Genomic DNA, 27,298 nt, shown 5'->3' with positions numbered 1-27,298 from the left:
CAGAGAAGGGCAACTAGATTGGTGAATGGGACAAAGGGGTTCTCTTACGAAGAAAGGCTTAAGTTTTGCAAATTACAGTGTCTGGAAACTAGGCACCAGCGGGGTGATCTGATAGAGGTGTACAAAGCCTTGAATGGTTTGAGCATGCTCAATGCTGATGGGATTCTTCCTCTAGCTCAGAAAAATCACCTGAGAGGGCATAAATTCAAATTGAGGAAAGACAGATGTAGGATAGATGTGCGGAAATTTGCCTTTAGCCAGCGGGTGGTTGGTGGGTGGAACAGACTTCCATCCCTTGTCGTGGAAGTTGATAGCCTAAATAAGTTTAAGGCTCAGCTGGACAGGTATTTCGAACGAACAGAGGGGTGAAGTGGAAGTGGTTATTTTTATTTATTTATGTTACTTTTTTTTTTTTTTTTTTGGCTGATGCTGCATAAGCTTGCTTTCTTGCATCAAATGCCTCTACTAATGCTAATGCTAATACAAGGGGATGGGAGTTCAAAAAAGATTTGTGTTCACCCAGAAGTAGTCATGATAAAAAGATGAATATTTTTTTGTTTGATACCTTGAAATCACTAGCAACCACACAAATTTTGTTTTTGATATGACAATTCATTTTTTTTTCTTTGCAGTGCTGAATGAAGTAAAGTGTCACAATGGATAAAGTGAAATACTGAAGAAATCCCAGCAACTGCTGTAACAGAAGAGTGTGTTGCAAAATTATGAGGCATTAATCCTGGAAGATTGCAGTATTAGCAAGTACAGCTCAAGATTAGTATAGGGTCTGTGGAGAACATCATCCATCAACAGTTGCAAAGCTCGCAATTAGTGTAGGGCCTGTGGAGAACATCATCCATCAACAGTTGCATATGAGTAGAATGTCTGTTAGATGGGTTCCCAGACTTCTGACTCCCCCACCAGAAGAAGAAGGTAAGGGCACAATGTGCAGATGAAATGTTGTTGATGTGCCATGAAAAACAAAATAAGTTTTATTGTGACTAGTCACCATGGATGAAACTTGGATCACTATGGTCCCGAAACTAAACAAATGTCAAAACAATGGAAGCATGCAGAATCACCATCCTTAAAAAGGAAAAGATGCAACCAAGTGCTGGCAAGGTGGTGCTTTTTTTTTTTTTTTTTTTTTTTTGTTAGCGCATCGGCTTCTGTGGCCATATTGCACCTCCCAAGGTTTTTGCATTTTCCACTCTGATCCAAGCCCAAGGCGGGATTCGAACCCGCGACCTTTGGGTTGCCAGGCAGGCACTTTACCCACCCGGCTAGCCTGGTCGGCCAAGCCAAGGTGGTGCTGTCGGCTTTTTGGGATCAGCATGGTGTATACTAACAGATTACCTTCAAAAGGGCTGTACTGTGATAGCAAAGTTTTATTCCAACTTCCTCATAAAGCTACATACTTCTATAAAAGAAAAACAAACGGGAAAGTAGTCAAAGGGTGTGTGTGCCTGTTCCACAATAATGTCCCTGTGAATTCTTCGCATGCTGCAATGAGATGTGCTCACAAATGTGGGTTTGAAATATTGCTGCATCCTGCTTATTCCCCCTCCCAACCTTGCACCCTCAGATACCTTCCTTTTTTCCTGCCCTGAATTCCCTTCTTCATGGAAAACACTTTGCTGATGATGATGAGGGAATTGCTGCTGTCAAGTCATGGTAGTCAGAGAACTTCCACAACAAAACTGACCTGCAAAAGTGTATTGAGAGATGACAAATATGTGCCATTTTGAAAAAACGTTTAATACATGGTGTTTGCTTCAACCTTCTATCACAACTACTTTTGAGTGAATACAAATCTTTTTTGAACCTTCCCCCTGTACATATTATTTGTAACTTCCTATATAGATAAGTACAAATATAAGAAAAGATGAATGCTCACCTGTAAATAATATTAAACATGGGTCATCATTTAGTTTCCCTGAATGTTTTTCTGTAAGTTCATCAATAAGTTTAGGCATCCATGGAAAGTCCTATAGGGAACAAAAAATAAAAAATAAAAATAAGAAGCAGATTTCTTTCTTTCAGTAGCAAAAATAATAATGAAAGGTGAATGCATTTAGTTCTAGGAACCAAATTTTCTAGTAACCTATATAATTATTAATTCTTCACTATCTCCCTTCAAAGCATTCCTTGTACAAAACTATGTTGTATAACCATATTCCTGCCACGAGCAAAGGAATTTACAGGCCTCTTCAAGAAATGTGCCACAAAATTAGGAGATATGATCTAAAAAAAAAAAAGTTATCAAATTGTATTAATACTTCAGACTTCATACTATCCATCCTACTTCTTTTTTTATAGCAAAGTTGTGGGTATGTCAGATAATTAACTAGGTTCTCCCACTTCAGGGTAAACTTCGGGATCAACGTTCCAACACCAAAGGAATGAAGCTTCTAAACTATTTCCTTAACAAGTATCTCTCCAAGTATAAAAAGTTCCCTTCCTATTTTGGCATTAATTGACAAAATTTCATGCAATTAAACAAGATAATCTTTATTTATTTCAATGCATATAACAAGAACAAATCTTAATAAAGATTTGTTCTTGTTAATAAAGATTTTTGGAAAGTAAATTTGGAGATGTAGCTTATGAAAAATTCAAGTTTTTTAACCTGAGGAAGGTTACAAAATATAAATAAGCTATCTCTGTAAGGGGTCCCACATCTTTTGTTTTTTTTTTTTGTTATCTGACTTACACTGTTACTAGTAACCAGGTTTATCTGCAACCAAGATGATCTATTACTGGATAATCAAGAGTCTACTGTACTACTAGCAATAATAATAATGTTAAATTCCAGAGCACAAGTTAATATCACATAAGGCCTTCATGCTATTGTTATGCTACTGCTTAAAAATTACATTTATTAATGCTAAACTTCACTTTTCCTTCCTTGATTCTAGCTGCTTTTTATCTATAGCTCTAATATATCTTTCTGCTTTACAAATTTTCTTTTTCTTTTTTCAAATATTAACTCTTTTGCTTACATTATCAATGAATGTAAGTACAAGCTCGTACTTATAATATTCATCAATCCATACATATTGGCAAAGAAGAAACAAGTATCTCATTGTTGCAAAATTCAAGTTTTCAATATGGTTGCTTATTATTAAATGTGCATTACATACAATAGCTGGCATTTTAGCATTAGCATTAGTAGAGGCATATGATGCAAGAAAGCAAACTTATGAAGCATCAACCAAAAAAAAGAAGAAAAAAAAAAAGAAAACCACTACCATTTCACCCCTCAGTTTGTTCGACATACCTGTCCAGCTGAACCTTAAATTTATTTAGGCTATGAACTTCCCACGACAAGGGATGGAAGTCTGTTTCACCAACCAACTACCTGTTGACTAAAGGCAAATTTCCACACATCTATCCTATATCTGTCTTTCCTCAATTGGAATTTATGCCCTCTCAGGTGATTATTCTGAGCAAGAGGAAGAATCCCATCAGTATTGAGCATCCCCAAATCATTCAAGGCTTTATACACCTCTATTAGATCTCCTCGCAGGTGCCTAGTCTCCAGACACTATAATTTGCGAAACTTAAGCCTTTCTTCGTAAGAGTAACGCTTTGTTCCATTCAGTAATCTTGTTGCCCTTCTCTGTACTCGTTCCTGTAGCTCTACATCCTTCTTGAAATGAGGCCTCTAGACCTGTATACAGTACTCAAGGTGTGGCCTGACCATTGCCTTATACAAGGGAATAATCACCTCCTTATCCCTGCTAGAAAAATTCCTGTATATCATTGACAAGACACCATGAACTACTCTTGCAGCCCGTCTGCACTGCTCAGAATACTTCATATCTTGCTCATATCATATCATCGTGGACTAATGTTATTAGTAGAGTCCCTCAGGGTTCAGTGTTGGGTCCATTGTTGTTTTCTGTATTTATAAATGATATTGAGATGGTATATCAAGCTAAACTCTCTTCTGTTACAGTATGCTGCTGCAACAGGATCTAGAAAGGTTATGCAGCTGGGCTGAGAGGTGGCAAATGAAGTTTAACCTTGACAAATGTAAAGTACTACATATGGGAAAACAGAAGAGGACCTGCACAATTACCCCCAGGTCCTTTTCATTCTCTACCACTGTAAGTGTAGTACCACCGAGTTGATACGTTGCTCTGGGGTTACTGTTTTCCCATATGTAGTACTTTACATTTGTCAAGGTTAAACTTCATTTGCCACCTCTCAGCCCAGCTGCATAACCTTTCTAGATCCTGTTGCAGCAGCATACTGTAACAGAAGAGAGTTTAGCTTGATATACCATCTCAATATCATTTATAAATACAGAAAACAACAATGGACCCAACACTGAACCCTGAGGGACTCTACTAATAACATTAGTCCACGATGAGCAATGTCCATTGATTACCACTCTCTGTCTTCTTCCCCTCAACCATCCCTGTATCCATAGCAGCAACTTGCCTCCAATGCCACACTGCTCCAATTTGTGCAGCAGTCTTCCATGTGCAACAGTATCAAAATCCTTTCTAAGATCCAAATATATAATATCAAAGTTATTCCCTGCATCCAGTTCCTTTGTGACCACATCATAGTATCCAAATCAAATTGGTCAGACAAGACTTCCCCTTAACAAAACCATGCTGTGTCCGAGCTATAACTGAAGTCTTGTCTGGATGATCCTATAGTGCTTCTTTAACCGGTGACTCCATTAATTTCCTTGGAACAGAAGTTAAACTAACAGGTCTATAATTACTTGTGTCGCCCTTTGTCATCCTTTGTGAATTGAGGTCACATTTGCACATCTCCAGTCCATGGGTACTTCCCCTGAGTCCAAGGAAGCTTATGGCTAAGGGTTTGCTTACTTCCTTTGCTGCCTCCTTTAATATAACTGGATAGATCCCATTCACCCCGGGTGCCTTTCTTGTGTTTATCTTCAATAATTTCTCCTCCACTTTACTCTCAGTTGTTACAAGATTATCTACCTTACTGCCAGAGTTGAATACACCTCTGGCATTCCCCTTGCTGAATAACTCCTCATGTGTGAATGTAGATGCAAAATACTCGTTTAGTTTGTAAGCCACCTGAGCAGGATCATCAACAGTTGAATCATCAATATCCAGTGGACCAATCTGATTCATCCCTTTGCTTCTAGAGTTTAAATAGGTAAAGAACTCTTCTCTTTTTTTGTTTGCATCCTTTGCCAAGGATTTCTCATAATCTGCCTTTGCCTGCCTAATCTCCTTTGTGACTTGGTTACAGACCAGCTTATATCTATCATAAGCTTCTGTGTCATGTTTGTTTGTTTGTTTGGTTGGTTGGGTTTTTAGGAGCATTAGCAACTAAGGCCATATTGCTCCGGGATATGCGGTGGTCATTCCTTGACCTTTCTGCATCCTCCGTATTTGGTGGTGACGGGCTCGAACCCCGGTCTAATCAAGAAGAGTGGCTGCGCACTGCTGCTCCTTCCCACCTGGCTACGGAGGCGCCTCTGTGTCATGTGTTAATTTATATGTATCCCGTGCATTTTTCTTCTTTTCCATATGTCTCATTAGTTCATCTGACATCCATTTAGGCCTAAACCTTGAACAATATTTCTTAGTTGGTATGGAAAGCCTAGTAGCTTCCAAGATAAATTCTTTGAATGCTTCCCATTTTGAATTTGCTGTTGGTAACGTCATCAGTTGATCCCACTGTATAGAATTTAAATACTGTCTCAGACCATTGTAGTCGCCTTTACGAAAGCAAAAACCCTTCTCTTTACCCCTGACGGTAGTTACCTCTTTGAGTAAATCCCACTTCAGCACACTGTGATCACTTGCCACCTAGTGGTTCCTTTATCTGCAGATTCTTAATGCATGAAGAATCACTACTGATAATCAGATCAAGAGTATTACTCCCTCTAGTTGCCTCCCGAACATGCTGATGTAGAAAACAATCATTCAATAAATCCACAAAAGCCTTGCTAGTGTGAGTGACCAACCCACAAATTCCAGTCAATATCTGGGAAATTAAAATCCCTCATTATAAGACTCTCTGATTTACTGGCCCACTATATTTCCCTGTACAGTTTCTTATTATACTCATCAGAGTCATTAGGCCTATAGCACTCTCCTACTCTCAATTTTGATCTCCCACTGCTTATGTCACACCAAACTGACTCGACACTGCACTGTCCAGCGATGTTGACTGGCATCTCGGATTTTATGTGTTTCTTAACTAATAGCATAACCCCTCCTCCCTTCCTATCCTGTCTATCCTTTCTGTACATATTGTACTCCCCAAATTCCAATTCTGCATTCCTTATATCTGTGTAACACCACATCTCTGATATCCCAAAAATATGTGCCTTTGATGTTTTGAGCGATACTTCAAATTCATCAAATTTATTTACCAAATAGCACTGGTGTACATGCAAGTATACATGCACCTGTTCCTATTCTTAGCTATCCTAACACGACCCATGTGTTTACTTGTAACGCAATGCCTCCCAGCAGTCTCTGAAATACCCTGCATCTTGTTTTTCAGGCTGCTGCTCATTCCAATAGAAGCAGTGCAAGAATCACTTTCACCTCTGCCAGTGGCTACTGTTAAACTATTAGTCCTTGTATCCTCCCAGGCTAGCAGTTTTCCGACCCACCTAACACTGCCTCGATAGCATCAGCAAATATTCTTGCACCCTTTCTATTTGAGTGTATCCCATCCCTGTAGAAGCAGTCTCTCCTGTTAACAAGCACAGATATATTACAGTATGCATCTAAATTAAAACTAGCATACTAGTATTAGTTTTAGGAAGATGTAAGTTCATTGAAACTAACAGCTTTATCAATAATGTAATTTTAAATCCCCTTATCATTATATTTTAAAGTCTCATAAAATTTCAATAATCTCAAAGGGTCAACTTCAGTTTATTTCCTTCCATTGCTTGTCATTTTAATGACACAAACCAAAATTCAAAATTAAATTATTTATTCAATAACCAAATCTGCACTTTAAAACATAAGCTAAATTTAGTCAAAATCTTAAATAATAGAAATCAGCACTGTACAATTCGAATACAGAAAAATGGGATTGTGTTATCAATAATTTTTTCCACTTAGGAAACTGTCAATCAGCATCTCTATCAAGAAGTTATAGAGCAGGAAGATGTGCTAGAAAAATGTACCAAAAAACATTTTCACACCTTTTTTGAACACTGTTGTGATGCAGTTTGGTCTTAGAGCCTGAACTGAAACACAACTTGCCCATGATGGTCTGAATATGTAACAAATTCTAGTCAAGAAATATACTGCTGTGGTCCTCTGTCCTAATTTTTCCAGGTCTATTTATTTTATTCCCTGCAATTTATCCAACAGTACAAGTATAGGTGTGGTATGGATGGGAATCAGGAAGTCTTCCTGTGATCATTGCTTTCTTGTTAGCAAAGCGGCCAGAAACAACTACACAAGACACACTACATAAATAAAGCACTATACTCAATTCTGGCCAATTTACAGAGTTATGTATCATCACAGTGAACCATAACACAGCAGAAATAATGTTCATGAGCTACTCTTGAGGAGCTCTCTGGAGCTTTGGTCCTTGAGGTTGCCACAGACATTCTCTCAGATATGCCAGACAAGCTGTATTTGCTACTTGCTACCTGGAAGTCTAAAATGTTGGTGGAACTGATATTTGGGTGACACTCAAGTCAAGTGGACCCAATTTCGGCGAAGTCTGGATGATCTGTGACAGTCAAATCCTCTGCTTGCACTTTCATGATGGTGGGACTGTTAGTAATCCTGGGTATAACCCAGGAATACTAACAGTCCCACCCACATGCACAAGCACACTGTGGGTGACCACCCAGGTGTGGCACCGAAACTACATGGAGGAATGCTGCCCCTCTGTGTTACCAGGCAATACTAGGTGGTAGATGACTCTCATCAGCCGGTGAAATACCACTTTGCTTATTGGAGGCTTGAAGTGGAGGAACTCACGTTTAGTCTCCAGAACTAAGTTCCAGTCAACCCTTCCCCATCATGCAGTATGACTGATGACTTTTGAGGTTATGATGGATATCATGGCAAGATCCACTCTTCCTTACATTTCGAGGGTACAGCTCAAAAACGGTGTTCGCGGGCCAGCCGCTAGTTAGTACACCAGACAAAACCTATTGGTAAGTCTTTAGGAGGCTTCCAGATCTTGCTACCTCTACTCTGTCGGATAGTGACTGGAGGGAGTTTAAGTAGTGTGTATGTGTGGGGGGACATTGTCAAGACCACATTATGTAAAGGATCTGGGTATATTCTTACCATGTGTATGCCATATCCAAAAATTTTATTACTTCGTACAGCATGTCAGCCCCTACCCCACGCACTTTTTCTTACTATTGAATACACCATGAAATGTCAAACTAATAGAGTAAGCTTATCTACGAAAAGATCTAAACCTCCCAAACATTTCCTAGTTCATTTCACAAATATACGTGCTCTCAATTGTAATCTCAATGATGAACTTTTCCACTTGCAGTCAGCCAAACCCCCATGTACCTTTTCTGACAGAATCTCAGTTATCGCTTGATTCAATTACTGTTCATCTCAGTTGTCCAAATTATTCGCTGTACAATTCCTTTCAGCTCAAAGGTGGTACTTGTGCATATGTCCATTCCAATATTCCCTGCCAGAGACTTAGTAATTTGGAATCTTCTCTTTTTGATCTTAAAATCTCTCTACCTCATTGTGTCAATTTCATCTGCTGTCTCTACCATTCTCACAACTTCACTAATCACTTGGAGCTCTTTGACTTCCTCTCTTTGCAACTTGATTTTCCTAACTTTCAGTTCAACTTTCCTAACAGTGAGGTAATTTTCCTTTGTGATTTTAGTGTTCACAACTCCAGCTAGCTTCCGTTTTCTAGCCACACTGACTCAGCTGGTCGAGATGCTGAGGCTTTTGCAATTACTAATGACCTTGCACAGATTGTTCATTTACCTATAAGAGGCGCCTCCGTAGCCAGGTGGGAAGGAGCAGCAGTGCGTAGCACACGCTTCTTGATTAGACCGGGGTTCGAGCCCGTCACCACCAAATATGGAGGATGCGGAAAGGTCAGGGAATGACCACCACATATCCCGGAAAAATATGGCCTTATGGCCTAAAACCCAAACAACAATCATTTACCTATAAGAATACCGGACAATACTAACCATACAGCCAACACGCTTGATCTTTTTCTCACAAACAACCCTTATAAGTACATGGTCGAAGTGAGTGGTTGTTTAGGCACCTGAGATAACAACTTGGTGATTGTCTCTTCTCCAATAGGGTCTTTCTCTAAAGGCTATTCCCAACCTCGTGTTGTTTTGCATTACAAGAATGCAAAATGGGATGACCTGTGAGATTTCTTTTCTTGTTTTCCTTGGTCGGACTACCGTTTCAAAACTTCTGATGTCAACGTTTGCTCAGATCGTGTCAGTGAAATTATTTTTTTAGGAATGGAATCCTTTATCCCACACTCCACTTTAAAATCTTGTCCTTTATCTAAACCTTGGTTTTCCAAATGTGCTAAGGCCTTTCAGGAGAAGAATGTTGCATATTGTAATTGGCTTGTTTCCAATTCTTCAGTTCGGTTTCTGCCTACACCAAAGCTCGCAACAATTGTAAAGCAGTTATTAATCAGTGCAAACTAGATTTTGAACAGGCTAAGAGTAGAAAACTTGCTTCTTGCCCTACTTATAGCCGAGCATACTGGTCTCTTGCGAAAGTAATTGGCCACAACTTTTGCCTATCTCTGCTCCCACCTCTCTCAAAACTAGATGGTTCTGTTGTCACTTCGGCCAGGGATAAAGCTGACCTGCTAACATCCCATTTTTCTTCCAACTCATGTATTAATGATCTTGGTAAAACAACTCCTACCATTCCCAACACGCTCCACTCAATGCTCCTGTGGTCTTCCATCAAAAGGATGTCAGAAGGATTGTGATGAATCTCGATGCTAAGAAAGCTCCACGTCCCAATGATATTTCTCCACTTGTTCTCAAAACCTGTGCTCCTGTTCTTTGCTGCCTTTTTTCACTTTCTTATTCCAAAGGTGCTTTTCTTTCTGCTTGGAAATTTGCTCATATTCAGCCAGTTCCTAAAAAGTGTGACAAATCCCTCCCATCCAATTATCGTCCCATTGCAATTACTTCTACTCTTTCTAAAGTAATGCAGAAATCAATTAACCGCCAACTCTTAAACTACCTAAAAATCTTCCATCCGATGAACGATTGCCAGTATAGATTCCGTATAGATCCACTGGTGATATTCTGGCTTATGTTACTCATTTAAGGACAAATTTAATGGAAAAGTTCAGTGAAACCCAAGCAGTTGCTTTTGACATCTCAAAGGCTTTCTATCGTGTTTGGCATTAAGGTCTTCTAAACAAGCTTCCATCTTATGGTTTGCCAACTGTTTTTTGTAATTGGTTATCCAGTTTTCTCTCTGATCGCTTACTGAGAGTGATGATAGATGGCTCTCTGTCTTCTAACTTCTCCACTAATGCTGGTGCCCTTCAAGGTTCAGTTCTTTCCCCCACTCTTTTCCTCTTGTATATTAATGACCTCCTTCCATTGACTGGAAATCCTATCCATAGTTTTGCCGATGATAGCACACTGCATTCCACTGTCCATTTTGAGAAGCCTTGCCCTGCTCAATCAGCTTCAACTTCTCGAATATCTGCTATCAATTCCTTAAATGATGATCTCCAGCTAATTCTCCAGTGGGGTAAAGGCAATTTAATTGACTTCAATCCTTCTAAAACTCAATCTTGTTTTATATCTTGCAAAAGCATTCTTCTGTTCCTATGCTTATTTTTGGTGACACTCCAATTTCTAGGCAAAATGATATATCTCTTTTGGCGTTTATCCTGACTTCTAATCTCTCTTGGCACAAGCATGTTACAAATATTGCTTCCTCTGCATCTAAAAAACTTTGTTTTCTCTTTTTTTCTCTTGGTGTTACTTTTCTTCCAAACAGCTGTTCACTCTGTACAAGTCACAAATCTACCCTACCGTGGAATATTGTTCCGACGTCTGGGGCGGTGCCACCAAAACCTCTCTCAGGCATCTAGATTCCATTCAGAAGAGGGCAGTTAGGTTTATTAATGACTCCTCACTAACTGAGTCTCTCCACTCACTGTCTCATAGATGTACTGTTTCTGCTGCATTCCTTTTCTACAGATACTGGGCACTGTTCTTCTGAATTGGCTTCTATAATTCACGCTCTCTCTCTCTCTCTCTTTCAAAACAGTCTGAACATATGCCACCACCAGTCAACATCCATTTACTGTCCAACTTCAAACTCACAGAACCAACTTTTCATCTTCCTTATTATTCATTCAACTGCCGGTTTATGTAATAACCCTCCTTCATATGTCTTTCCTGAAAATTACAGTGTACAGAAGTTCATGTCTAATGTCAACAAATATCTTCTCTCGTCTTCTCACCCTCCAACCCAAGCACGGTACTAAGTGCTATAGGTTCTAATACCTCTCGTGTTTGGTGTTTTCATAAAAAAAAAAAATTCTACATAAGATAAACATGCTTACAACTTTTGAGTGCATGAAGAAAATGAAGCTAGCAATTTTGGTACAAGCCAATTATGAGAAATTGTGTTTCTAGCTTGGTATTAGCACATTTATTGTAAAACTGAAGTTTAGATAAAGGATGAGATTTTAGAGTGAAATGAGTAATAAAGGATTAATATAAGAAAATTTTCACTGATAGGATGAAAGCAGAAATTATGATCATAAGATTTAAAACAGTAATTAGGAAGAGGAATAGAAATCATGCAGATCATTCTAATTTGCATTCTTGTAATGTGAAACAACACAAGACTGAGATAGACATGAGGGAGAGGGGGGGAGAGAGAGAGAGCGAGAGAGAGATTCCCTGGAGAAAAGACCATCATCACATCGTGAATTAAGGTATAGTAATAGTAATCGTGGCATGTGATGCAAGAGAGCAAGCGTATGAGCTTATATAGCATCAGCCAAAAAAAAAATTCACACAACCATTCTCTCAAAATGTTTGTCCAATTCCTCCTTAAATTTATTTAACCTATCAACTTCCACAATGACAGATGGAAGTTTGTTCCAGCAATTAACCACCTGCTGGCTAAACGCAAATTTCCGGACATCTGTTCTACAGCTGTCTTTCCACAATTTGAATTTATGTCCCCTTAGGTTCATAATCTGAACAAGTGAAAGAATCCCATCAGAATTCAGCATGCTCAACCCATTCAAGGCCTTATACACCTCAATCAGATCACCTTGCAGGTGCCTAGTCTCCAGCCGCTGCAATTTGCAGAACTTAAGCCCTTCTTGGTAAGATGATTCCTTCATTCCCCTCACCAATCTTGTTGCCCTTCTCTGTACATGCTGAAGCAAATCTACATCCTTCCTAACATGAGGCCTCCAGACCTGTATCTAGAGGAATCACTAACATTAACTATGAATGGCTGTCGGTGAGGAAAAGATAGTAGTAGTAGTGGTGGTAGTGGCATGTGATGCAAGAAAGCAAGTGTATGAACTTATGCAGCATCAGCCAAAAAAAAAAAAAAAATCACACCATTCCCTCCAAATGCCAGATCAATGATTTGGGTGTGTAGTTAAGATTATATGGTATTCTAGTAAGCAAATTAATAAGTTATGCAACTGCAAAAAAAAAAAAAAAAAAAAACACCCCTACCAGCTTTAAACCTGAAAACTGAAGCCAGCTGGAGCTGTGAACATCAAAACCAAGGATAATTATTTATTCTCCCAATTCAAATTAAACTGTTCCGTAAAAAAAAAAAACATTTTTTTCACTACCTATTAAAATTCACAGTGATTCTTGTAGATATGGTGCTCTATAAGGGAAGGCAACCAAATTCCCAAAAGTCATAATGCTTAAAACCAAAATACCAACAGCCATAATGGTGACAACTAAAATGACAAATGGGTCAAAGCACATACACCACAAAAAACCAAAACTTTTGAAATGCTAACGTTTCACCTAAAACAGACCCCCTTTTCAGAAGTAACAATTCAAAATGATAACATGGTCAAAATGGCAACTGATAAAAATATTGACTGGTCAGAATGCTGCAGATGCTGAGTTTGTAACAGGTTATTGAATGTGAACCATTCAATCCATAGAAACCATTTCATTTTTCTCAATCTATGGATAAATACAGTGGTATGTTATTCTACAGTGTAAGTACTGCTTCTATTTGCACCATAGTCCTGAACTTGAGGGAGGGAGGGTGAAAAAATAAAAGAGAAAAATGAGGAAGTTGCATAAAAAAACTGCCCTGCCCAGCCCAAGACAAGAGCCAAGTTTATGCCAATGATTATACCACCCTTACTGAAGTTCAGGGAACCATTAATCTCCTTCTGTAGAAAGGCTTACATACTATGGCTGGGAATCATGAAGATTTCGATATATAACCAACCAAATATTATCTTTATTATGCATCAGTCTGTTACAAAAGTGGCAGAACACACTTGAATGCTTTAATTATATCTGTATGGTTAATTTTTCTGCAGGACAACTATTGTGTCTTCAAGACATTAAATTTTTTTTAGTAAGGCTATATTTTGCAGCACTGGGAGGTTTGTTTGTTTGTTATTTGGATTTTAGGAGCATTAGCAACTAAGGCCATATTGCTCCAGGGATATGCGGTGGTCATTCACTGACCTTTCCGCATCCTCCGTATTTGGTGGACACGGGCTCGAACCCTGGTCTAATCAAGAAGCATGTGCTACGCACTGCTGCTCCTGCCCACCTGGCTATGGAGGCCCGCACTGGGAGGGTGAGGTACAAATGAATATTTACAGTAATTAAGAATGAGCAAAATGGGAAAAGTTGGATGATCAGATATGAGTTGTTAGCTTATGTACAGATTTTTTCTATGACCCAGCTCTTTGACAATCATAAAAAGTTAACATCAAGTTGTTGATTATTTGATTTCGGATGAATCTATTTATGAAAATGAGTCATTATATTTCCGATGAAGGAGTGGGGGGGAGAATGGAGATCACTCTCAGGACAGGGAATCCCAAAAGACAGTTTCATGGTGGGAGGAGTGAATTTAATAACGCTGACAATAAGTTTTGTTGGTTGAAGTTGTTATCCTAGGAATCTTTTATAGTGGCGGGTTGGTGGATTTTTCAAGGGCAGTATCAAAAGCATTCATAAACGATATTACATAACTACTTAATTCTTTTCAGAATAGAGCTCAATTTTAAGGATTTTAAAATTCTTATAAAATCCTCCACCAATATATAAACAAGTGCAATAAAATATAAAAAAAAAAATTTTATATTTCGTACCTTGCAAGTTATCTGCTTCAAAGTAATTGATGTGGGCTTGCCCCGTTTCATACATTTCTTCCAAGCACAGAAATGTTTCTGGAGGTCATCTTCAGTAAGCCCTTTTGACACTTTGGTTATTATTTTCTGAAAGTCATCAATGGACTGAAAATGGGGTCCCTTAAGTACACATTTCAGTTTGGGGAAGGAAAAAAGTCACAAGGGGCTACTCAGTTTGATGTGTGGGGTGCATTCACACAGGGATTGATTATTTGGCCAGAAAGTATGAAAAGACAGTGCATTATGTGCTCTCTGTTCTTGTTCATCATTTTCCACATTCTTTCTTCCTTCTAAAAATGTTTTATTCCATTCAAACATGCGAGCTCTTCACATAGTGTCTTCCCCATAAACTTGACATAACTCAGAACTTTCAGTTGGTGCTTTCTTCAGTTTTGAAATTTGAGGTTGATTCTCTTTTCTATCATTTTTCCGGAAAACTTCAAAAACACAAGGTAAATGTAAAGTGTAAAGTGTGTTTGGTGTCAAGCGGCAGCAGGGGTTCCCCCCATCTCCGCATTGCTTGCATTGTGATAGGTGTACCAGTTTGCTGGAAATGCCAGAGATTTAAAAGTGTATGGATATTGTACATGTGTAGTGTTGTGTACCGTTGTTCATCTGGTCATTTAGCCACTGGACCCCCAGCTGAGGCCTAATGTTCCCCACTTTTGCCCTGTGGAAGCAGAGCAGATACACCAGTATTATAATTATTTACTCTGGCAGGTCCTGCCACCTAATTTCCTGAGATTTCAGTGGCTAGAACCTAAAAAAAAAAAAATTCATTTAATTAGTTTTATTTCAATTGCAAAGGGTAATGTTGTTTGAATAGGAAAGGCCAAGAATATGGGTGAAAGTTAATTTGAACATATTCAAATTTAGGTATGAGGGGCATTCGCTTGCATTAAGATGGGGGGGGGGAGAAGACTGAAGACCGGAGGGAAAAGACAGAAATATGGGGGCAATAGAGAAGGCATCCCCAAGGAAGTCAGTGGAGCAGGCCCATGTCCCACCAGGAGGGAAAAGGGGGTTGGCGAGGAGGAGAGGAGATGGAAAAGACTCCGTGTACCCTACCCCACTCTGCCGGGGAGAGGGAATGAAAGTGGCCAGTGCCTGATACAAATTGCCAGGTGGCATGTTGGCAGCAAGGTGCTGTAGGATCGTGGATAGCTAGTGCAGGGGGGAGTATTTCTACACTCAAATTAAGCTCCGCCAGGATGTTGAGGCATGGGACAGAATCCTGTCCGGGTTTGGTTGTCGCAGTCAATATGTTTTTCTTTCTTTCCTTCAAAGCATTTCTCTCTTACTTCTTTCCTTATACTTTATTCTTTCCCTTTCTTTTCTTATTCTCTCCTCTGGTCCTTGTAGTGTATTGTCTCTTAAGAGTCGCTGGGTTTGGACTGATAACTGTTGGCTTGTAGACTTGCTGAGAAGCCATACCAGTAGCTTTATGAGGTGTTAGTCTGTGGTTCTATGGTCATGGAAGAGTTTTTTGTCTTGTAAAGAGCTCCTGCATGAAGAGTGTGAAGGCACAGTAGTGCTTCTCATTTTTCAGCACAAGGTAATGAAAACCTGTCTCACTGCAAAGCAAATGAGTGTGTTGTAACATGATTTGGCAGGCAATCAGGGAAAGGTTCAACATCAACCGCTGTGCCTTAGTTTTGCACACATTGTATATATAATTAGATATAGAGCTTCTGGGGGCAACAGAACTTTGTATATTTTAGTCACGGCTTGTGATAACTTGTGAAACTGACGAAAATTTGTTTAAATTATTAATAACAGACATTTTAAGTGACAACAATGCATCATTTGCTATTATAAAGTGTTATAAGCTGCTCGTATTTTAGGCTGTTTAACATTTTGACCAGTTGGAAGTTTGAAATTTTGTATAATAACCATCGTTTTAGCAATTTGATGTTGCAGACCTTTTGTCATTTTACTCCCTCCTCCCTTGACAATTTGAGGTGTTCATATTTTGAGGCAGCTGGCATTTTTGATTTGTTATCGCCCTTCCAACTATGTAAGTGGTTTGAACTGTTAGTAGGGCCAGGTTAGTTTTTCTTAAGACACTGGATTACAACTTGATTAAGTGGCTGAAGAACAGATGTCATATTATGTACTCAACAGTGATTGCACTAGGCCATTCATTTGGCAATAAGATGTGCAGTTATACACAAACAGCAAAAAAAACAGTTTTCTATTCTTTCCACTCATCTTGTGATCTAAGTCACTGATCCATTCTTCATAGATTTTTAATGAAAACCAAGCCTCTTCATTTGTTCAATATACAGCTGGTGAAGTCTTCATACCTTCAAAGCATCAGGCCTTCTGAGCTTTCCCAATGATTAGGAGAAGTAGCTCCTCTGTGCCAGACACATTTGATGTTAGGAGAATGGTAATCTGCTATTTTGCCCTTTTTCCACCACTATAACTCTCAACTTTAAATTTAAGCATTTTATTTAGTAGTAAATTAAAAAAAGATCAGTTTCATCAGCACTGAAGATGTCATTCTGGTTTTATATACACAAAACATTCTTTAAGTGATTTTCCTTCCATTCCTTTGTAGTTTTAGCATCAATGGCCATTCACACTTTTCGTACACATTCACCATACACTTTTTTTTTTAAAGACAGCCCATGACAAGTCTTAAATTTCTGGAGTCATATACATTAAAAGACTTGAAATTTTACGCATTCATCCAATGCACAACTGCTTCCTTAAAAAAAAAAAAAAAAAAAAAAAAAACAAAGAGAGGGAGAAAGTAAGGATTTCTCTCAAGAAATCCTTGGTTTTTAAGGATTCCAAGAGTGCCTTTTCAAGATCTGAATAACTAACCAAATTTCTCTAGGTTTCAATCTTTCAAAATGGTGAACAGTGTACTCTTAGGAATGACATTATCTACAACTTTGAGCAAAACTGTTGAACAAAAGCCGAGAATTAGGGTTGATTTTGAAAGTGTCTGCAATTCTGCCCAGACACGATAGGAGGGAGTATATGATGAGAGCCTTGTCGATCAATTCGGCCCTGGAAAGATTGTGCAAGGCTCAAGGGGTAGAATTTTTTTCAGCCTGGACTGTACTTGTTAAAAGGAGAGATTGCTTCTACAGGGATGGGATACACTTAAATAGAAAGGGTGCAAGAATATTTGCTGATGGTATCGAGGCAGTGTTAGGTGGGTCGGAAAACTGCTAGCTTGGGGGGATACAAGGACTAATAGATTAACAGTAGCCACTGGCAGAGGTGAAAGAGATTCTTGCACTGCTTCTATTAGAATGAGCAGAAGCCTGAAAAACAAGATGCATGGTATTTCAGAGACTGCTGGGAGCCATTGCGGTACAAGTAAACACAAGGGTTGTGTTAGGGTAGCTAAGAATAGAAACAGGTGCAGGTATACTTGCGTGTACACCAATGCTAGGAGTTTAGTAAATAAATTTGATGAATTTGAGGTATTGCTCAAAACATCAAAGGCAGATATTGTTGGGATATCAGAGACGTGGTGTCACACAGATATAAGGGATGCAGAACTGCAATTTGGGGAGTACAACGTCTACAGAAAGGATAGACAGGATAGGAAGGGGGGGGGTTATGCTATTAGTTAAAAAACACATAAAAACCAAGAAAGTGAAGCCAGTCGACATCGCTGGACAGTGCAGTGTTGAGTCAGTTTGGTGTGACATAAGCATTGGGAGATCAAAATTGAGAGTAGGAGTGTGCTATAGGCCTAATGACTCTGATGAGTATAATAAGGAACTGTACAGGAAAATAGAGTGGGCCAGTAAATCAGAGAGACTTATAATGGGAGATTTTAATTTCCCAGATATTGACTGGAATTTGGGGGCTGGTCACTCACACACTAGCAAAGGCTTCTGATTTATTGGATGGTTGTTTTCTACATCAGCATGTTCGGGAGGCAACTAGAGGGAGTAATACTCTTGATTTGATTATCAGCAGTGATTCTTCATGCATTAAGAATCTGCAAATAGAGGAACCACTAGGTGGCAGTGATCACAGTGTGCTGAAGTGGGATTTACTCAAAGAGGTAACTACCATTAGGGGTAAAGGGAAGGGTTATTGCTTCCGTAAAGGCGACTATGATGGACTGAGACAGTATTTAAATTCTATACAGTGGGACCAACTGATGATGTTACCAACAGCAAATTCAAAATGGAAAGCATTCAAAGAACTTATCTTGGAAGCTACTAGGCTTTACATACCAACTAAGAAATATTGTTCAAGGTTTAGGCCAAAATGGATGTCAGATGAACTAATGAGGCATATGGTAGAGAAGAAAAATGCATGGCATACTTACAAATTAACACATGACACAGAAGCCTATGATAGATACAAGTTGATATGCAACCAAGTTACAAAGGAGGTTAGGCAGGCGAAGGCAGATTACGAGAAATCCTTGGCAAGGGATGCAAAGAAAAACAGCAAAGAGTTCTTTACTTATGTAAACTCTAGAAGAAAGGGGATGAATCAGATTGGTCCACTTGATATTGATGGGTCAACTGCTGATGATCCTGCTCAGGTAGCTAACAAACTAAATGAATATTTTGCATTGACATTCACACATGAGGAGTTATTCAGCAAGGGGGAATGCCAGAGGTGTATTCAACTCTAGCAGTAAGCTACAGAATCTTGAAATAACTGGGAGTAAAGTGGAGGAGAAACTGTTGAAGATAAACACAAGAAAGGCACCCGGGGTGGATGGGATCTATCCAGTTATATTAAAGGAGGCACCAAAGGAAGTAAGCAAATGCTTAGCCATAATTATGAGAGCTTCCTTGGACTCAGGGGATGTACCCATAGACTGGAAATGTGCAAATGTGACCCCAATTCACAAAGGAGGATCAAAGGCTGACACAAGTAATTATAGACCTGTGAGCTTAACTTCTGTTCCAGGAAAATTAATGGAGGCACTGGTTAAAGAAGCACTGCAGGATCATTTAGACAAGACTTCAGTTATAGCTCAGACACAGCATGGTTTTGTAAAAGGGAAGTCTTGCCTGACCAACTTGATTGGATACTATGATGCAGTCACAAAAGAACTGGATGCAGGGAATAACTTTGATATTATATACTTGGATCTTAGAAAGGCTTTTGATACTGTTGCACATGGAAGACTGCTACACAATTTGGAGCAGTGTGACATTGGAGGCAAATTGCTGCTATGGATAAAGGGGTGGTTGAGGGGGAGAAGACAGAGAGTGGTAATCACTGCTCATCGTGGACTAATGTTATTAGTGGAGTCCCTCAGGGCTCAGTGTTGGGTCCATTATTGTTTTCTGTATTTATAAATGATATTGATGATGGTATATCAAGCTTAATGTCCAAGTTTGCAGACGATACAAAGGTTGGCAGGGTTGTCAAGGACACTATTTGACACTATGCTGCTGCAACAGGATCTGGAAAGGTTGAGCAGATGGGCTGAGAGGTGGCAAATGAAGTTTAACATTATTTATTATTATTATTATTATTAATAGCCATATGGTGCAAGGAAGCCTGAGGCTTATGCTGCACCAGGAAAAAAAAAAAAAAAATTCCCAAGTTACCCTGAGAGAGAGAGAGAGAGAGAGAGAGAGAGAGAGAGAGAGAGAGAGAGAGAGAGAGAGAGAGAGAGAGAGAGAGAGAGAGAGAGAGAGGGTCAAAAGTAGAAGGGAATCACCAAGAAAATGAAGAATGATGATATCCAGCTCAGGACCCTGGGTGTGCCAAGCCCATACTCACCAGATGTGAGCCCCCGGGGTTAAATTGACAAATGTAAAGTACTACACATGGGAAACAGCAACCCCAGAGCAACGTATCAACTCTGTGGTACTACACTGACAGTGATAGAGAATGAAAGGGTCTTGGGGGTGGTTGTGCAGGCAGATATGAAGTTCTCTGAGCAGTGCAGACGGGCTGCAAGAGTAGCTCATGGTGTATTGTCGATGATATATAGGAATTTTTCCAGCAGGGATAAGGAGGTGATTATTCCATTGTATAAGGCGATGGTCAGGCCACACCTAGAGTACTGTATACAGGTCTGGAGGCCTCATTTCAAGAAGGATGTAGAGCTGCTGGAACGAGTACAGAGAAGGGCAACAAGATTAGTGAATGGAACAAAGGGGTGCTCTTACGAAGAAAGGCTTAAGTTTTGCAAATTACAGTGTCTGGAGACTAGGCACCAGCGAGGTGATCTGATAGATATGTATAAAGCCTTGAATGGTTTAAGCATGCTCAATGCTGATGGGATTCTTCCTCTAGCTCAGAAAAATCACCTGAGAGGGCATAACTTCAAATTGAGGAAAGACAGATGTAGGATAGACGTGCGGAAATTTGCCTTTAGCCAGCGGGTGGTTGGTTGGTGGAACAGACTTCCATCCCTTGTGGTGGAGGTTGATAGCCTAAATAAGTTTAAGGCTCAGCTGGACAGGTATTTTGAACGAACAGAGGGGTGAAGTGGAAGTGGGTTTTTTTTTTTTTTTTTTTTTGTTGGCTGATGCTGCATAAGCTTGCTTTCTTGCATCAAATGCCTCTACTAATGCTAATGCTAAAATGCTAACTTGTAAAATCTTAATCTTTTTCTGTGATTGGCAAAGCCACCTGCTTCGTAGGAGCCATATCGATAAAGTCTATACATATTGTATAATGAAATGAACTTCTAGTAGAAGTTACCTTCATTAAACTAATGATTTCTCACAGTCAGCCTGAAAGCTCACCATCAGCTTCAATAATTATTGTCCTTTCATTTTGAAATGCAATTAATATTATAATAAAAAAGTAAAAAACTAGACAGAGTGGTAGAAGTTTTGGGTCATCAATGAGAATTTGTTTATCTTTCAAGGTTGTTATAACGAATGAAAAATATCATTATGTTTTATGGAAATCAGCTGATACCTACCACATGGTCGATATAGTGACAGGACATTAAAAAGAGGGTTGTTATAAACTGTATATAGCCCAGGTTTAACCTGGACTATATAATCTTATGTAATAGGATTATAAACCTGGGATGTATAAGAGGAATGCACATTTCACCATATTAAAGCATATGGTAAAAAAACCAAAGAAATCCACTAAACTAAAATTTTATGACATATACATATAGTTTGATAACCAGGGTCTTCAAAAAGCACAAAAAATTTCTAAAAAGTTTGCTTGTGAAGTTTATTTAACATACATGATTGATAAAAAAGGAGATTACACCTCTGAAATTGAGGTTTTGCCGAAATAACTCCTGTGAAATAACATCTGAAGCCTTTTTTTTATAATTCAATATGATTATAAAATTTATATTTTTAAAATGCAATATATATATATATATATATACACAGGGTGATTCACTACCAGTGCGCCAAACGTGCAGGAGGTGTAGGGGGCACAAAGACGAATCGGAATCACATAGCATTGCAGGGTCCGAAATGCCTTCGTCATGCAGTAGAGGACGTTGAACGGAAGATCGCGTGAACAGCGATCCCGCTGGAAGTCAGCATTTGCGAACCGTTTCTGTTGAAGAAACCAAGTAGCAAAAGTCCTCCGGAGTGGATAATCCGCAGGCTCCAATGATTGGACGCATTGCAGATGGTATGAACTCATTTGGTTTGTTGACAGTATCCTCCATACAGTGGATTGGGAAATACCCAATCGTTGGCCTATCGCTCGAGTACTCATAGTCGGATTGCCTTCTGCAAGACGTAGGACATTCTCCTTATTGTCTGGCGTCCTCGTCGTTCTGTCTCGATTCATGGTACCTCTCGTGAAACAACCAGTCTCACGTAACCTTCTGTGCACACGTGCGAAAATCGTATGATGAGGAGCACACCTGTGCAGGAAACGTTCCTGCTACAAGCACAGAGCCCGTTACACTCCGCAGCTCCATACGCGAGGTGCATGTCGGCCAGTTCAACGTTTGAATACTCGTCTATCCTACTTATAATTCAATATGATTATAAAATTTATATTTTTAAAGTGCAATATATATATATATATATAGCAAACTCTCGATTAACCGGGATCGGATTAACTGGGACACTTCAAGACTCCAAATAATAATAAAAAAAAAAAAAAAAAAAAAAAAAAAACAGAAATCAAAAAAATTCAAGTAATAACTAGAATAGGTATAAACAGATATTTTGCAAGTCGTAAATAAGCGACAAGTGGCATTATAAGTCGTCATTGGGAGATTAATATACCTATTATCTTGCAATCCCAGCTGTCTTCACACCCGCCACTCAAAAAAAAAAAAAAAAAAAAAAAAGAAAAGAAAAAAAAAGAGAGATACCAAATGTTTAATTTGTTTTAGTGCGTCGTGTTGTGTTCCATTGCAGTGAAAAAGGACAAATTTTGTCATGTTATTTATGTCAGGGATGTCGGAATTTTTTTTTGTTTAGAAATCGCGAAAATGATGGGTAAAAGCAAAAGAGTTGCGTTTTCAGTTAAGCAAAAACTTGAAATTATTCAAAAGTTTGATAACGGTGCATCTGTTAAATCTCTAAGGAATAATTATAATAAGGATGTATCAAAATTACCAAACATTAACAAGTATCACACGGAATTCAGATTTGTCAATAATAATATAGTAGCAATATGTTATTAGTCATTCATGAGTTACGTAAAACTCGACGAAGTAAGAAGTCCTGGAACATATCTCTTATGTATGTCGGAGACTTTTGTATTTTTGGATTAACCGGGAAATCGATTATCCGGGATTTGTTTTTTACCACCTATCCCGGAAAATCGAGAGTCTACTGTATATATATCAGTGAATTCATATGAATTCAGTTATTTAATTTAAATATTAAAAATATAACTTACTTCACCTTGGGGATCGTCATTCACCTCTGCTCGACCTTCTTTGGTGATAATCTCATTATTTCATTCAAAAGTACAAGGGTAGGAATTCCTTAAACATAAAAGTAATATTAAATTTATTTAGCTTTCAGTTATTTTACATTAGCAAAGTAAGGTATATTAATATTTTTGATATAAAGAATTGAGTTCATGAGTCTGAGTTCTGGTATAGATGAACTCAGTTCATCTATACCAGAAGCTACTTAAACTTCTGCTATAGATCCTTAAGCTACTTGTAAGGATGGAAATTATTTTATTTTCTATGCAAAACTGGAATAAAGTTTAACTTACCTTTTACCCTCAACAGTAGATAAGTCTTTAAGTAAATCACACATCAGTGCACTATGATCACTGTCACCCACTGTCTTTTAATTGCAGATTCGTAATACATAAAGAATCACTGTGGATAATCAGATTACGTATATTACCTCCTCTTGTTGCTTCTCTAATATGCTGCTGTAGAAAACATCCAATCAATAAATCCAAAAAAGGTAGGGGTGTGTGTGTGTGTGTGTGTGTGTGGTGTGTGTGTGTGTGTGTGTGTGTGTGTGTGTGTGTGTGTGTGTGTGACCAACCCACAAGTTGTATATCTGTAAAGTTAAATTCCCTAATTACAAGGTATTCTGATTTACTGGCCAAATCTATTTCTCTGTATAGCTGTTTTCTATCTCATCACAGTCATTAGGCCTATAACACACTCCTCTCATTTTCATTCCCCAGTGCTTGTCACACCAAACTGACTCAATCTTGCACTGGCCACCCATGTTAACAAATTGCACCGCTTTAGATTTAATATGATTCTTAACTAAGAGCATAATTCCCACCTCCTATCCTGTCTGTGCTTTCTATACATTGTGCTGCCCATGTTCAAACTCTGCATCCCTTATGTCCCAGGAATAATCACGTCTCCATTATTCCTACAATGTTCGTATTTGATGTTTTGATCAGTACTTCAGATTCATCAAATTTACTTACAATGCTCCTAGCATCAGTGTAAGTACATACGTCCGTTCTGATATTCCCTGTCAGAGACTTGGCAATTTGGAATCTCTTCTCTTTGAACTTCTCTGGCTTCAAATCTCTCTACCTCACTGTGTCAAATTCATCTGTTGTCTCTACTGTTCTCCCAATCCACTAATCATTTGGAGCTCTTTGCAACTTGACTTTCTCCAGTCCAACTTTCCTAACAGTGAGGTAATTTTCCTTGGTGATTTTAATGTTCACAACTCCAACTGGTTTCCATTTTCTAGCAACACCGACCAAGCTGGTCGAGATGCTCAGGCTTTTGCAATTACTAATGATCTTGCACAGATTGTTCATTTACCTACAAGAATACCAGACAATCCTAATCATACAGCCAACACACTTGATCATTTTCTCGCAAATAACCCTTCTAAGTACACGGTCGAAGTGAGAGGTCCTTTAGGCACTTCAGATCACAACTTGGTGATTGTCTCTTCTCCAATGGAACCTTTTATCTCATGGCTATTCCCAACCTCGTGTTGTTTGGCATTACAAGAATGCAAAATGGGATGACCCGCGAGATTTCTTTTCTTCTTTTCCTTGGTTGGATTACTGTTTCAAAACTTCTGATGTCAACGCTTGCTCAGGTCGTGTCAGTGAAATTATTCTTGCAGGAATAGACTCCTTTATCCCACACTCCACTTTAAAATCTAGTCCTTTATCTAAACCTTAGTTTTCCAATAAATGTGCTAAGGCTGTTCAAGAGAAGAATGTAGCATATCGTAATTGGCTTGTTTCTAATTCTTCAGTTTCATTTTCTGCCTACACCAAAGCTCGCAACAATTGTAAAGCAGTTACTAATCAGTCCAAACTAGAGTTGAAAAGGCTAAGAGTAGAAAACTTGCTTCTTGCCGTAATGGTAGCCGAGCATTGTGGTTTCTTGCCAAAGCTATAGGCTGCAACTTTTGCCCATCTCTGCTCTCACCTCTGTCCAAACCAGACGGTTCTGTTGTCACTTCAGCCAAGGATAAAGCTGACCTGCTAGCATCCCATTTTTCTTCCAACTCGTGTATTAATGACCTTGGTAAAACACCTCCCACCATTCCCAACACACTCCATTCAATGCCTCCTGTGGTCTTCCGTCAAAAGGATGTCAGAAGGATTTTGACGAATCTTTGATGCTAAGAAAGCTCCAGGTCCCGATGGTATTTCTCTACTTGTTCTCAAAACCTGTGCACCTGAACTTACTCCTATTATTTGCTGCCTTTTTTCACTTTCTTATTCCAAAGGTGTTTTTCCTTCTGCTTGGAAATTTTCTCATATCCAGCCAGTTCCTAAAAAGGGTGACATATCCCTCCCATCCAATTATCATCCCATTGCAATTACTTCTACTCTTTCTAAAGTAATGGAGAAATCAATTAACCGCCAACTTTTAAACTACCTAGAAACTTTCCGCCTGATTAACGATCGCCAGTATGGATTCCGTCAGTGTCGATCCACTGGTGATATTCTGGCTTATGTTACCCATTTATGGACTAATTCAATGTAAAAGTACAGTGAAAAACAAGTAGTTGCTCTTGACACATCAAAGGCTTTCGATCACATTTGGCATAAAGGTCTTCTAAACAAGCTTCCATCTTATGGTTTGCCAACTGTTTTTAGTAATTGGTTATCCAGTTTTCTCTCTGATCGCTCACTGAGGGTGATGGAAGATGCCTTTCTCTCTCTCTCTCTGTCTTCTAACTTCTCCACTAATGCCGGTGTCCCCCAAGGTTCAGTTCTTTCCCCCACTCTTTTCCTCTTGTATATCAATGACCTTCTTACATTGACTGGAAATCCTATCCATAGTTTTGCCGATGATAGCACTTTGCATTCTACTTTCCATTTTGAGAAACCTTGCCCTGTTCAATCAGCTTCAACTTCTTGAAATTCTGCTACCAATTCCTTAAATGCCGATCTTCAGGGAATTCTCCAGTGGGGCAAAGACAACTTAGTTGATTTCTAAAACTCAGTCTTGTCTTATATCTCGCAAAAAGGATTCTTCTGCTCCTATGCTTATCTTTAGTGACACTCTGATTTCTAGGCAAAATGATATATCTCTTTTGGGGATTACCCTGACTTCTAATCTCTCTTGGCACAAGCACATTACAAATATCGCTTCCTCTGCATCTAAAAAACTTGGTTTTCTCTTTCGCTCTCAGTGTTACTTTTCTTCCAAACAGCTGCTCACTCTGATCGCAAATCCGCCTTGCCATGGAATATTGTTTCCACATCTGGGGTGGTGCCCCCAAAACCTCTCTCAGGTTTCTTGATTCCATTCAGAAGAGGGCAGTTAGGTTAATTAATGATTCATCTCTAACAGAGTCTCTGCCCACTCGCTGTCTCATAGACGTACTGTTTCTGCTGCATGCCTCTTCTACAGATACTTCCATGGGCACTGTTCTTTTGAATTGGCTTCTATAATTCCCGCTCTTTCTTTCAAAACAGTCCGAAGACGTGCTGCCACCACCCAACATCCATTTACTGTCCAACTTCAAACTCGCAAAACCAACGTTTCATCTTCCTCCTTTATTCATTCAACAGCCGTTGTTCCGTTTTCTGGAACAACCCTCCTTCATACGTATTTCCTGAAAATTACAGTCTACAGAAGTTCAAGTCTAATGTCAACAAATATCTTCTTTCGTCTTCTCAACCTCCAACCCAAGCACGGTACTAAGTACTATAGGTTCTAATACCTCTCGTGTTTAGGGTTTACATAAAAAAAAAAAAAAAAAAAAAAGTGCAAGTATACATATAGTTGTTCTTACTTTTAGTTATCCTAACACAGCATGTATTTCCTTGTTCCAAGATGCATCATAACTGCAAATGAAATCCCCAGCACCTTGCTTTTCAGGCTGCTGCATGTTCTGACAGAAGCAGTGCAAGGATCACTTTCACCTCTGCCTGTGTCTCTAATTAATCTATTAGTCTATGTATCCCCCCCCCAGGCTAGCAGTTTTCTGACCCACCAAACACTGCCTTGATAGCAGCACAAATATCCTTACACTTTATGGGGGTCATAGATGAAAGCACATGTGAGGTGACAAATCCCTCCCATCCAATTATCATCCCATTGCAATTACTTCTACTCTTTTTAAAGTAATGGAGAAAT

General features: G+C 39.0%; 2 protein-coding genes across 2 annotated transcripts in view; both read right to left on the bottom strand.

The window, feature by feature from the left end:
- Window positions 1-23,243, bottom strand: part of LOC150085167 (nucleoredoxin-like) — a 73,859-nt gene extending 50,616 nt beyond the window's left edge. The window contains exons 1-2 of the mRNA XM_090373857.1: window positions 23,149-23,243; window positions 1,895-1,985 (exon numbers count right to left, since the gene is read on the bottom strand). Coding sequence (XP_090229983.1) covers window positions 1,895-1,973 — 79 coding nt within the window. The 5' untranslated portion in view covers window positions 1,974-1,985; window positions 23,149-23,243. The remainder of the gene's footprint in view (window positions 1-1,894; window positions 1,986-23,148) is intronic.
- The window catches only part of LOC150085166 (nucleoredoxin-like), a 90,304-nt gene continuing 65,139 nt past the window's right edge, over window positions 2,134-27,298 (bottom strand). The window contains exon 4 of the mRNA XM_090373856.1: window positions 2,134-2,241. Coding sequence (XP_090229982.1) covers window positions 2,134-2,241 — 108 coding nt within the window. The remainder of the gene's footprint in view (window positions 2,242-27,298) is intronic.

Source organism: Mastigoproctus giganteus, chromosome 5, assembly GCF_048544385.1.
Source record: "Mastigoproctus giganteus isolate SK-2022 chromosome 5, ASM4854438v1, whole genome shotgun sequence".
Classification (NCBI taxonomy): domain Eukaryota; kingdom Metazoa; phylum Arthropoda; class Arachnida; order Uropygi; family Thelyphonidae; genus Mastigoproctus; species Mastigoproctus giganteus.
This window is presented reverse-complemented; position numbering and strand designations above follow the sequence as displayed.